This window comes from Urocitellus parryii, chromosome 11 (assembly GCF_045843805.1).
Source record: "Urocitellus parryii isolate mUroPar1 chromosome 11, mUroPar1.hap1, whole genome shotgun sequence".
NCBI lineage: Eukaryota > Metazoa > Chordata > Mammalia > Rodentia > Sciuridae > Urocitellus > Urocitellus parryii.
Genome location: NC_135541.1, coordinates 7,115,277 through 7,128,701, shown reverse-complemented (window position 1 = coordinate 7,128,701; position 13,425 = coordinate 7,115,277). Strand labels below are relative to the sequence as shown.

General features: G+C 40.5%; 1 protein-coding gene across 2 annotated transcripts in view; it reads right to left on the bottom strand.

Annotated features, from left to right (window-relative positions):
• The window catches only part of Vps13d (vacuolar protein sorting 13 homolog D), a 244,841-nt gene that overhangs the window by 121,220 nt on the left and 110,196 nt on the right, over positions 1 to 13,425 (bottom strand). For both annotated transcript variants that reach the window (XM_026397870.2, XM_077791173.1), the window contains 5 exons: positions 11,317 to 11,467; positions 10,920 to 11,130; positions 3,080 to 3,327; positions 1,530 to 1,721; positions 1,091 to 1,217 (listed from right to left, as the gene is read on the bottom strand). In XM_026397870.2, coding sequence (XP_026253655.2) covers positions 1,091 to 1,217; positions 1,530 to 1,721; positions 3,080 to 3,327; positions 10,920 to 11,130; positions 11,317 to 11,467 — 929 coding nt within the window. The remainder of the gene's footprint in view (positions 1 to 1,090; positions 1,218 to 1,529; positions 1,722 to 3,079; positions 3,328 to 10,919; positions 11,131 to 11,316; positions 11,468 to 13,425) is intronic.

The window sequence follows — 13,425 nt, the reverse complement described above, 5'->3', positions numbered from 1 at the left end:
TCCAGTCAGATCCTGGAAATATAACTCCTAAATGTGTGCTCCAGGTCCACCACGAACAAGTGATGCAGCCCTGGGCATAGGGCACGCTGGCCATGAGCCTCAGTCTCCTCATCTTAAAATATAACTATCTCCTGAGTCACTGGCATGCTGGGGAGAATCCAACAGGATGGTCTAGATGGAAACACTCTGGAAACTGTGAATCCCATGGATAAAGTCAACCATGACAAATGCTCAGCCCTAGATCTAAAACTGTCAAAATCTTTGATGAACAGAAGGAGACAGGGCTTGCTGAATGTGTCAAGAGGCTGGCTGAGTCTCCGACAAGAGCCGGAACTCTGACTCCAACACTAATCTAGATTCCAGTCTCTCTGGAAAACACATCTGTATCCACTGAGTGCAGTACTCCGGAAACCTTCCTGTTAAGTTTTCTGCCAAATTCTATAGATGATGGCATGTGCCATTTTAGCAGTATAAGATACATCCATTTATCTCTGGATTAGGGCTATAAAATTAGAAGACTCCTATAAAAAGCAGAATGTCAAAACCAAGAACAAAAGTGAATTAACATTCCTACCATACATTAAAAGGACATGTTATCTAATCCTCACAGTTGTTATTTTTCCCAGCTGTGAAACATGCAATGAGTGTTTTAAGACCATGAGAAGGCACATTTTGGAGCTCAAAACCTTCCACTAACTGCCCTGATTGGGCCAATAGGGCCAAAGGGCCAGTCCAGCTGCTCTCTGATGCCCACTCCTTTGCCAAGGTTACAGGAAAAGAGAAACTGCAGAGAAGAGAAGGGACATACAGGTTTCTCTTCATCGGCCCAGTTATAAATAGGAGAACTCCTTCAATAACATGTAAAATAAAACTAGCTTTCATTATAAACCAACAAATGGTTTATTTTCAGGATCAAATAACACAGAAATTAGATCCGAAAAAATCCCATTAGGTCATAGTTCTAGTCCTCTGCCAAGTCAGGACTGTTATCTACAGTATAGTTCCACTTACTTGGATATATTATAGCCTTTGCTAATTTCTCCCCTTCCCTAGGAGCTTATTTCCCCTTCTCATAAATAACTGTACTCACAGGTTTGGCTGCTCTTTGTCAGCATAGCAGAATAAGAGAGGGCTCAGGCTCCGGGCCAACTCGTGTTCCTCAAACTGGCCTGCAGCATCTGTCTTTGCATTGTCCTGTCTGAAGATCAGTGGTAACCCTTTAGGAAGGATGGAAAAAGTTTATATCAAACAATCCCACCCAGTCTTCCCATCAAAGATGCAAATGGTAAACGGGGGAATGCAGAATCGGCAAGGGGGGAAAATAGTGAAAACTGAATTTTGTGGGCTCAATCTGTTATCTAAGGACGGTTTTGACCATGATTAAGCACATATCATGGAATCAGGAAAGTCTCAGCAGCTTAGACTGTTGAAGTCATCTATTTGCATTGGCTCCATTTAGTTAGCTGAGCAAATATGTCTGAATTCCCATGACCAACCCCAAGGCTTACTGGGAATGCCTATTTACATACCTGTTTTGTTAATGAGCCAATATGGAGCGGAAATGAAGATCTTTAAGGACCCTTCTGCTCGACATACAATCCGGATGGTGAGGTTCAGCTGCCGCCGGTTGATGTCATAGAGTCGCATTCTTACCATATAGTTTTGGGTCCCAGGTGGAATGAGCAATTCTTTACAGAGGGGAAAGTTCTCCAATGACACCCCTAAAGAAGGTACAGCTATTGTCTTTCTGGATTCTCACTACTCAAGTTTGTCAAAATAGTTCACAGCAAAATTAAATTGGATTCCTTTTTGGAAAAATCACTAATAACCTCAAAGGCCATTTTCCTCTAGCTGGGATAAGAACAAAAGAAACAGATCAGATGGCCCGGAAGTCATACTAGGAAGCTACACTGCAAATGAGATGAATCAGAGTTCCAAAAAGCTACCAACAATGATTATCAGAGGAGTCATAAGTCAGACCCTGTGCTGCAACCTTCCTTCCAATCCCCAGTCTGGTCTTATTATCTGCATGATATGGAGCAAGTTATTGAACTTCTCTAGGTCTCATCTGCAAAAGGTGGTAGTAACAGGATCTACACGGCAGAGCTGTGAGTAGCACGTAACGTAACACACGGCGCTGAACACAAGGGGCACTGGTGGGAGGACAGGCCCGCGTTATACAAGGCCTTGGTCAACATGTGAAGAAATATAGAAAACTCACTACTTAAATGCCAAATTTTTTTCTATTTATTTTTATCTATTTTTCTCTAGAATGAATGACTACAGGCCAAGGGTACAGCCCAGTGGTAAAGGGCTGGCCTACAGGAGTAACTACCATTGCACTGTTTTCCTTTTCTAAATGAAGTTCAAGGATCTATCCGGTTGCAGAAACATAATCTTGTCACTGTGGCACATACTGCCAAAGATCAATGAAGTTTCAAGTTGTTGAGCTCAAAAATGGAGATAACACCTGTCCGATACGGAAATGTGTACTCCTGTGCAGACCAAGTGAGATAATGTAGTAAATGAGCTTTCAAAACTGTATATAGAGAAATATCGACGTTGTTATGACCTGAACATATCTGTGGCAGTCTTAAATATATTTTCTGCCCAAACAACCGATGTACCTCTTTAAGTGCTGCAAATGTGATTCTCTACCCTGACTTGCTCACCCCTACAACTGAAAATTACTTGTTGCACTGAACATTTTAACCTCCATTTCTTCATCAGTGAAGTGGGACAAATCACTATTGCTGTCAGGATGACAGGAGATCACATGTGAGAAAGAGCCCAGGTGATGCTGGGGACACAGGAGCTCAGCCACATTCACGCCTTCCCTAAAAACAGCTCATTCTGCAGCTAAGAAAAGCCGGGCTAAAGACACAGAGTGACTGAATACTATGTGAGCATGTCCTCTGCAAACCTCTGGTTCATTTTTTCCTAGCTGCACACCTGCTCTGAGCCAGCTTACTAAGACATGACAGGTGCCGCAATTTCTCCAAGATGTTTACTGAGTAGTCTAAATGCTCACTGATCTCTTCCCAGGATTGCTATAATGACCCAACAGCAACAGCCTTACCCAGCTCGATGTTCTGGGACGTATCAGCAGTGTGGAGGGCCACCTCTCTTCCAGGTTTCAGGGTTCCATTAATTGGCATTCCTTTGACGTAGAAGTCAAGTTCACAAGGCAGCAGATTACAGATCACCACAGTTGGCAAAAGATATATGGTATGCCCTGGCTGTCTGAAAATCTGTTTTGCACTGTCAGAAAATATGTTTGAGGGCATGTAATCGGGATAATTCTCTTTCTTTATAGCCACACAAAACCTATGAAAACAAAATGGTGTGAAAATCATCAGCCTGAATGAAGAACTCAATTTTTTTCTCCTTAATTAAATAATATCAAAATATAAGTCAGTAAGATATTTGCATTTTTTAATACAAATACATCTACTGAAATCTAATACAAAATTCGTGGATTTTAAATATTCAATTTGATGAGTTTGGGCAATTATACACTCCTCTATAACCACCACTCAAGAACAAGTCACAGACCATTTTCTCACCCCAGAAAACTCTCTCCTGTCCCTTTCCAACCAATATTCTCTCCCTGTCATCCAAGTAACCACTCTCTGGAACTTGCTGCTATGGATCAGGCCCATCTGTTCCTGAGCTACACGTAACGGCAACAGGCGGGGCACTGCTCCATGCGCTCCTTCTTCCTGCTTCCTGTGAAGTTTCACCAGGGTCACTCGTCCCACCATACCTGACTCTCTTTCCTTGCCTGGTGGTCTGTCCGGCTGAATATCACTGGTTCTTTACTCACCATCCTGTTGATATCCACCTGGGCTGTTCCCAGCTTATGGCTACATGAGCCTTCTGATGCAAGCATCTTTATGGACACAGGCCTTCGTGTCTTTTAGGTAAACACCTACAAACAGACTTGCTGGGTCCTTTGCTTTATTAAGAAACTGTCACACATTTTTCCAAAGCAGCTGTATCATTTCACATTCTTACCAGCTCTTTATGAGAGTTTCCCACACCTTTACCAACATTTGGTGTTGTCAATACTTTTTATTTTATTCGTCCTAGTGAGAGTACAGGGTCACTGTGGTTCAGAGCTGCATTTCCCAAATCATCACTGATGATGACCAACTTTTCATTTTTCTATTGGCAATTTGTACGTTATTGTCTGTAAACTATCAGTTCAAGTCTTTTGACTATTCTTGTTAGGTTATTTTTAAATTTTTATTTCAAGAAGTTCTTTATGTGTTCTATTAAAAATTGTCAGATATATATTTTTCCCCAAATTTGTGGTTTATCTGTTTATTTTCTTATTGATGCCTCCTGCTAAACCAAAAACTTTAAAAAGTCCAATGTCTCTAATTTTTCTTTGGTATTTAGTGCTTTCTGTGTAATAAATCTTCTATCCCATTGATCTACATTCCTGTCTTAATGAAATAACACTGACTATGAATAATAATACTGTGACTCTACACTCTAATACTATGAATAATAATACTGTGACTCTACACTGAGTTTTGAAAATAGGTTTTGTAAGTCCTCCAACTTTTTGTTGTTGTTATTTTTAAAGATGACACTGAATATTCTAGATTTCTTGCATAATCTAAGATTAGCTCCCCTATTTCTTTTTTTTTTAAGAGAGAGTGAGAGAGAGAGAGAATTTTTAATATTTAATGCGATGCCAATCAAAATCCCAACGGCATTTCTTGAAGAAATAGATAAAGCAATCATGAAATTCATATGGAAAAACAAAAGACCCAGAATAGCAAAAGCAATTCTAAGCAGGAAGTGTGAATCTGGAGGTACAGCGATACTAGAGTTCAAACTGTACTTCAAAGCAATAGTAACAAAAACAGCATGGTACTGGTACCAAAACAGGCGGGTGGACCAATGGTACAGAATAGAGGACACAGAGACTAATCCACAAAGTTACAACTATCTTATATTTGATAAAGGGGCTAAAAACATGCAATGGAGGAAGGATAGCATCTTCAACAAATGGTGCTGGGAAAATTGGAAATCCATATGCAACAAAATGAAATTGAATCCCTTTCTCTCACCAGCCACAAAAGTTAACTCAAAATGGATCAAGGAGCTAGATATCAAACGAGAGACACTGCGTCTGATAGAAGAAAAAGTTGGCTACGATATACATATTGTGGGGTCAGGCTCCAAATTCCTTAATAGGACTCCCATAGCCCAAGAGTTAACAACAAGAATAAACAAATGGGACTTACTTAAACTAAAAAGTTTTTTCTCAGCAAAAGAAACAATAAAAGAGGTAAATAGAGAGCCTACATCCTGGGAACAAATTTTTACCCCCCACACATCAGATAAGAGCCCTAATATCCAGAATGTACAAAGAACTCAAAAAATTAAATAATAAGATAACAAATAATCCAATCAACAAATGGGCCAAGGACCTGAACAGACATTTCTCAGAGGAGGACATACAATCAATCAACAAGTACATGAAAAAATGCTCACCATCATTAGCAATCAGAGAAATGCAAATCAAAACCACCCTAAGATACCATCTCACTCCAGTAAGAATGGCAGCCATTATGAAGTCAAACAACAATAAGTGTTGGCGAGGATGTGGGGAAAAGGGTACACTTGTACATTGCTGGTGGGACTGCAAAATGGTGAGGCCAATTTGGAAAGCAGTATGGAGATTCCTGGGAAAGCTGGGAATAGAACCACCATTTGACCCAGCTATAGCCCTTCTCGGACTACTCCCTGAGGACCTTAAAAGAGCGCACTATAGGGATACGGCCACATCAATGATTATAGCGGCACAATTCACAATAGCTAGACTGTGGAACCAACCTAGATGCCCTTCAATAGATGAATGGATAAAAAAAATGTGGCATCTATATACAATGGAGTATTATGCAGCACTAAGAAATGACAAAATCATAGAATTTGGAGGGAAATGGATGGCATTAGAGCAGATTATGCTAAGTGAAGCTAGCCAAACCCTGAAAAACAAATGCCAAATGTCTCCTTTGATATAAAGAGAGCAACTAAGAACAAAACAGGAAGGAAGAGCATGAGGAAAAGACTAACTGTAAACAAAGACAAATGGGGGGAGAGAAAGGGAGAGAGAAGGGAAAGGATATGCAAATGGTAGGAGACCTTCAATGATACACAAAAGTATAAGAGGTTATGATGGGCAAGGGGGAGGGGGGAAAAAGGGAGAGAATTGAACAACAGCAGAGGAGGCAGAGAGGGAAGGTGGGAGGGGAGGGGAGGGGGGATAGTAGCGGTTAGGAAAGGTAGCAGATCAAGACAGTCACTAATATGCCATTATGTAAAAATGTGAGTATGTAACAGATGTGATTCTGCTATCTGTATTTGGGGTAGAAATGGAAGTTCAAAACCCAATAGAGTCAAATGTATGAAAGATGATTTATCAAGAGCTCTGTAATGTTTGGAACAATCAATAATAAAAAAAAAAAAAAAGAGAGAGTGAGAGAGGAGAGAGAGAGAGAGAGAATTTTTAATATTTATTTTTTAGTTCTCGGCGGACACAACATCTTTGTTGGTATGTGGTGCTGAGGATGGAACCCGGGCCGCATGCATGCCAGGCGAGCGCGCTACTGCTTGAGCCACATCCCCAGCCCCTCCCCTATTTCTTCAAAGCAACCATCTGTAGATCTATTTATTGAGAATGGACATCTTAATGATACCGAGTCTTCCAATCCATTAATATGGAATATCTTTTCACTTAATATTTTTAAAATTTCTCTTAGAAAGGTTTTGTAATTTCTCAAGTAGAAAACTTGTACATCATTTGTTAGATTGAGTCCTGGGTATTTAATTTTTTTAGAGTTATTATAAATGGCATTTGTCTAAAATCACATTTTCTAATTGTTTATTTATGGCTAGAATATAAGCATACAATTAATTTCTACTGATTGACCTTGAACCATCAGATTTTAGCCAATTAGGTCTATGCTATTTTCTACATATCTAATTAGGTCATTTGCAAATAACAATAATTTTATTTCTTTTCAGATTTTCATGCTTTTTCATTTTTTTTTTTTTTTTTTTAGTTGTCAATGGAACTTTATTTTATTTATTTATATGCGGTGCTGAGAATAGAACCTAGTGCCTCACACATGCTAGGCAAACGTTCTACCACTGAACCACAACCCCAGCCCCACTTTTTTGATTTCTTATTTATATGATTTACTTGCCTTACTGCAATGGCTAGGACTACCACTACTATGTTAAGTAGAATGCTGGTTCCTGATCTTGAGGGAAAAGGGTTTAATGTTTCACTGTCAAGTATTATGTTAGCTGGGCACGGTGGTGCATGCCTGTAATCCCAGTGGCTCAGGAGGCTAAGACAGGAGGATCATGAGTTTAAAGCCAGCCTCACAGCTTAGCAAGGACCTAAGCAACCTAAGTGAGACTCTGTCTCTAAATAAAAAGGGGACAGGAATGGGGCTCAGTAGTTAAGGGTCCCTGGGTTAAATCCCCACCACACACACAAAAAAAGTACGATGTTAACTGTATGTTTATCATATATTCCCTTGAGAAGGGAACTTTTTCAAGTTCCTAGTTTGCTGGCTATGAAGAACTGAACGTTTGTGTTGCCCAAAAATTCATATGTTGAAGCCCTAACACTCAATGTGATAGTATTTGGAGGTGATTAAGTTTATCATAAAGTCACAGAGGTGGGATGGACCCCATGATGAAATTAACACACTCATAAGAGAAAGAGGAGAGGCGAGAGCCTGGCTTTTCTCTCGACCTTGTAAGGACATGGGAAGAAGGCAGTCATCAGCAAGTCAGAAAGAAGGCGTTCTCTAGAACCAAATTTCTACCTTGATCTTGTACTTTTCAGCCTCCAGAACTGTGAGGAACAAATGTCTGCTGTTTAAGCCTCTTGGTCTACAGTGTATTGTTATAGCAGCCTCAGCTAAGACACTGGGCATCACCGTGAATGGGTACTGAATTCCATCAAACGCTATTTTTCTTTGCATGTACCAAGATGATCTGGTATTTTTCTCTTTAGTCTCTTAAAACGGTGAATTACTTTTTATTGATTTTATTTGATTTTCAAATGTTAAACTGATCTTGCATTTCTGGAATAAACCCCACTTGCTGAATTATACTTGGTAACATTTTGTTGAAGACATTTGTAGCTCTTTAGGGGGGGCCACTAGTACTTAGTTTCCTTATAGTATCTATATAGGTTTTGGTGTCAGGAACATGATGGCCTCATAAAATGAGCCAAGAATGTTACGGTTTAGATACTAGGTATCCCCCAAAAGCTCTTGTGTGAAATAGTGCAAGAAAGTTTCTGACGTTTAGAGAAGAAATGATCGGGTTATTAGAATGTTGACTTAATCAATGTGTTAGTCCCGATAGGGGCTAACTGGGGATAACTGTAGGCAGGTAGGCTACGGCTGGAGGAGGTGTGGGCAGGGCATGCTTTGCAGGTGTATATTTTGTCCTTGTTGAGAGGAGCGCCCTCTCTGCTTCCTGGTGCCATGTTCCCAGCAGCTTTCCCCTGCCATGCACTTCTGCCCTGATGTCGGCCTCATCTAGGATCTAAGGAATGGAAATGACCATGTGAAACCATGAGCCACAAAATAAGTTTTCCTCCTCTAATTGTTCTTGTCAGGTCTTTTGATCACAGCAACCAAAAAGCTGACTGAAACAAGAATTGTTTCCTCCTATTTTCTGAAAAATCTTGTTTAGAACTGGTATTATTTCCTTCTTAAATGTCTGTAGAATTAACTAGTAGAGTCATATGGGCTTTGGAGTATTCTTTGTGGGAAAGCTTTTTTATAAATTAATTTTTTAATCTAGGTGTGGGTGGTGTACACCTATGATTCCAGGTACCTGGGAGGCTGAGGCAGGAGGATCATCAAGCCTAAGGCCAGTCTCGGCAACTCAGTAAGACCCTGTTTCAATATAAAAAAAAAAAAATAGTGATAGACAGGTAGCTCAGTAGTAGAGCACCCCTGGGTTCAATCCTTAGCGCCAAAAAAATTAAAATTTTAAAATAGATATCAGTATCTTTATATTTTCTTTTTTTAAATATTTTTATTAGTTGTTGATGAATTTTTTATTTTATTTATTTGTATGTGGTGCTGAGAATCGAACCCAGTGCCTCATGCATGCTAGGCAAGCGCTCTACCCCTGAGCCAATGTCCCAGCCCTATCTTTGGATTTTCTATTTCTTCTTTGTTAGTTCTGACAATTTGTGATTGCAAGAAGGTATTATTTAAGTATGGAATTTAATGATACAAAATTGTTCTTATCTCTTTTTTATCCTTTTAATGCCTATAGGATCTGTAATAATATCTCCTTTAATTCCTAATATTGATCATTTTAACTCCTTATATTGGCAACTTCTGTTTTCTCTTTTCTTCTTGGTCAGTCTTGCTAGAATATTAACAGATTTATGAGGTTTGGGGGGTTTTTTGCGTAAAGACAATTTTGACATTGTTGATTTTGTTTTTTAGCTCATTGGTTTCCACCTATTTTTGCTTCCTTTTTCTACCTGTTTTTAATTTGTTCTTCTTTTTGTATCTTCTTAATAAAGAAGATTAAATCAGTAGTTTTTGTGTCTTCCTCATTTGCTAATAGACCCATTAAAAACTGTAACTTCTAGGAACTGCTTTTTGTTACATCCCTCATATTTTAACATGTCTGGCTTTTTCATTATTGTTCAATTTAAAATATTTTCTAATGTCTTTTGTGATTTCTTCTTTGACCCATGGGGGTCCTTTGGAAATATACTGTATAATTTCTGAACATTTGGGGATTTTCTGGGGATCTTATTGTTGTTGATTTCCAGTTTAATTCTACTGTGTTCAGAAAGCAATCTGTATGATTTAATTCTTTAATATTTATCAATCCTTGTTTCATGACCCAGCAGATGGTTATCTCTTAACGAATGTTCCACACGTTCTTGAAAAGAAGGTAGCATCTGGAATTGTTGGACAAAATATTCTATGAATGTCAACTGGAACACACTGGTTGATGGCAATGTCCAAATGTTTTGGGGGGTTTTTTTCTTAGTTTTTTTTTTCCTATAAATTTCTAAAAGTAAAGTATTAAAATGAACACTGTGGATATACATTTATCTATTTCTCCCTTCAGTCTATTAAAAACTAGGAAGTCTGGAAAAAGGATATACCGGAATTCTTTACTATTCTGGTACTCCCCCTGAATGTTTGTTTTGGGGGTTTTTTTTTGGTGATACTGGGAATTGAACGGGAACGGGCCTTGAGTACACTAAGCAAATGCTAAACCACTGAGTTATGAACACCTGTCTTCACTGTAAACTAAACAAAAGTTAACAATCTCTCATCTAGATGAGTTGAAAGACCAAGTTCATAAAGGTCTCATGATAGACAGCAATTCAGTGTCTTTTCCACCATTGAATCTAATAACATATTACTTATACCCTGTATGATAGGAAAACAATGAGTTTAAATGGCTACGCAATCTCATAAAAATGTTCCAGAAAGTCAGTATTAGGTACATGAATCTTTATCTAAAATATTTAAAAATTTTTCATTAAAAAAATCTCCCAGCCCCAGGATTTTGCTTCCTAATTTATACAGGAGTGGGTTAACCTGAAGCTTTTTTCGTTCCCTCCCTAAGGATGTGTCCGCACCTTACGCTCCAGCATACCTACAACACTCTGTCTATCTGCGAGAACAGTGTGTGCCAGTTGGTTGGCCGTAAATGATAAGTAACCCCATGCCACGCCAGGGGTAAGCCTGGAGTTCCCATGGACTTGAGCTCAAGAGTAATTTCAGGTTCTAGATAAACACAACTGAGTGCTGAGAGAACCAATGCCAGAAGAGCCAGCCTGCAGGAGGGAAGCCAAGGCCACCTGCACTGCAGGGCAGTGTGACACACACCTGAAGAAGCGGCTCTTCTCCGTGTCCATGGAGTGGCACTCTCGCTTGCTGCTGCTCACCTCTGCAGTCTTCACCACATTGGTCCAGTGAATAGGAGCCTTACAGAAAAAGACGCCCAATCCTTTGGGCCGTGCCTGCAGCCGCCAGGAGGTGAGGTGCAAAGGCACAGCGAAGGAGTCCCCGGGCATGATGGCGGGCAGCACCACCGGCTCTGCCACAGAAACAGGTATTAGCACCTTGGTGGTGATCCTCCTTGAGAGACTGACTGTGGCAGACAGGAAACAGGCAGATTGTGCATGCTAGCTGCCTGGGGACAGTCTCACTGGGGAGAGAGTGGGGACAACAACCAACAATTGTTCACAAAGCATTCACTATGTTCTAGACAAGCAGCACATACTGTCGGGGGCCGATGGGCTGTCCAGCCGCAGTTCCATTGGTGTCTCGAGTCTATTCCTCACGATGAGGGCGGAACGCACCGTGATGACCTTCCGAGCACTGCCTTCCATGGTCACAGCAAAGACCACCCTGACGGGTGGGAGCGAAGAGAACTGTGGGAGAGACAGACACAAAATAGCCGTGCCGCTAAAAACCCAGGAAGTACAACAGCAGAACCAGAAGGTCTGTGTGGGGCGCTGTGTGTGCGCGTGGTCCTGGGGACTGAACCCAGGTGCTCTACCTCAGAGCTACGTCCCCAGCCCTTTCTGTTTTTATTTTGAGACAGGGTCTTGCTAGGTTGTACAGACTGGCCTCAAACCTTTAATTCTCCTGCCTTAGCCTCCCAAATCCTAGGATTACAGGAGTGTGCCACCGTGCCTGGCTTAAAAGTATTATAATTATCACAGCTCTCAGTGAAATTATCATCAAACCCTAAAGCATTTGGCTGAAAAGGAAGTGAAAGTGCTATAAACACATACTATTAAAAACAGCCACTTCCAAAAACATCTACAAAAATAAATAACATACTCCAATGTGATATCACGAAGTGTGCCACAAAGAAAATACTCCAAGGCCTCCAGACACATTATAAAGAACCCCCGCTAAGACTGTGGCAATGACCTACCCCATTTTACAAACTTCCCGCAATATGCCCTTGGGTTCCCACATGTCAAACTTTATGTGGAAACTGTGGAGGAGACTTGTTTTCAACTCCACTGCAGGGGATTAAATTGACGCTGCTTGTCTAGAACGTGGTGAAGATCATCACAGCAGCTAAAATAGAAACACTCAAGAAGACTCTGCAAGACAGTGCATGACTTACTTCCTGTGGTACTTTCCTCTCAGATTAACAAGAGATTGAGGAAATGTTTCTTGAACACTAACAACGTGCATTTGGGTGTTGCCCAAAACAGAAAGATGCCTCCGAGAGTCCAGCCTGTCGCCATAGACCCCGGGGTGCTGGGCAGGGTGGCCTGCGCTGGCTCCTTCACGGGCACAGACGCCGCCTGTCTCTAAGAGCCACTCCACTTGCCCTCTAGGCTCTTGCTATTCGTTGACATTCCTACAGAAAAACCAATGTTTATACTTCAAAGAACTTTAAAAACAAACTTGTCTTTCTTCCTGATCCTCCTCCAGGCTCTGTGTAGTGCTCAGTCTTTTATAAACAAGATGCTGAGGTTCAGAAACAATGTCTTTTCAGCCGTAGGTGGCAGCTACTGCGTCCTGGTGCCATGTGTTCACTCACACCTTCAACAGACATTCTGGGCTATTACCATGTGCCTTTTTTTTTTTTTAAATGCACAAAGTAATACCCTGGGCACACAAAAGAGAAGGTTTCTGATAGTGCTACTCTTGGAAAGAGACAATGCTTTTCACAGGAGAAACAAAAGACACCACATTCCAGTGTCTTATTCTGCAGTTTTTTTATTAAAGTAAACAGTATGTAAAAATCCACCTAACAAATAAGAAAGCAAAGCTCTCTGTTTTCAACCAAGTCTTCTGGGAAGTCCAAATGAAAAAGAAAACTAATTTTATGGAGTGTTTTCAGAGGGACACAATCCTAGGCACAAATCATCATCCAAGTTCAGGTCTCCCTGGCCTACCCCCAGGTAGGCCTGGATAAAGTCAAGGCCAACCAACAGCAATCTCCATGCTCTGCTTACAGGCCTGCCTGAATGTTCACATTTCAAAACTTACTTGGGGAGAAGACAGTTTTAGGCAAAAGCCTAAAAAGAGTTTTTAATGCCACTTTTGCCTGTTGCAAAACACTGAAGAAGGACTCCATAAGACAGTACATGATTTACTTCCAAAGCTAAATGGGGGGTGAGTGAGGATCTTACAATTTTTCCTTCTTTCTTACTTTCATGACCTTTGGATTCCAGCAAATGAAATATAGAGTATAGTGTACTTCTATTTTAACTTAGAAATAAAAGGAAACCTTGCACAAAAACATCTGCCTGCTCTCCTTCCCTGGAATTCTCAGTCACAAAAACAAAATTAGGGGCAAACATTTTCTTAGAAGTTCCTGAAAGAGGAAGGTAACTATTCATACACAAGGGCAGAGATAATC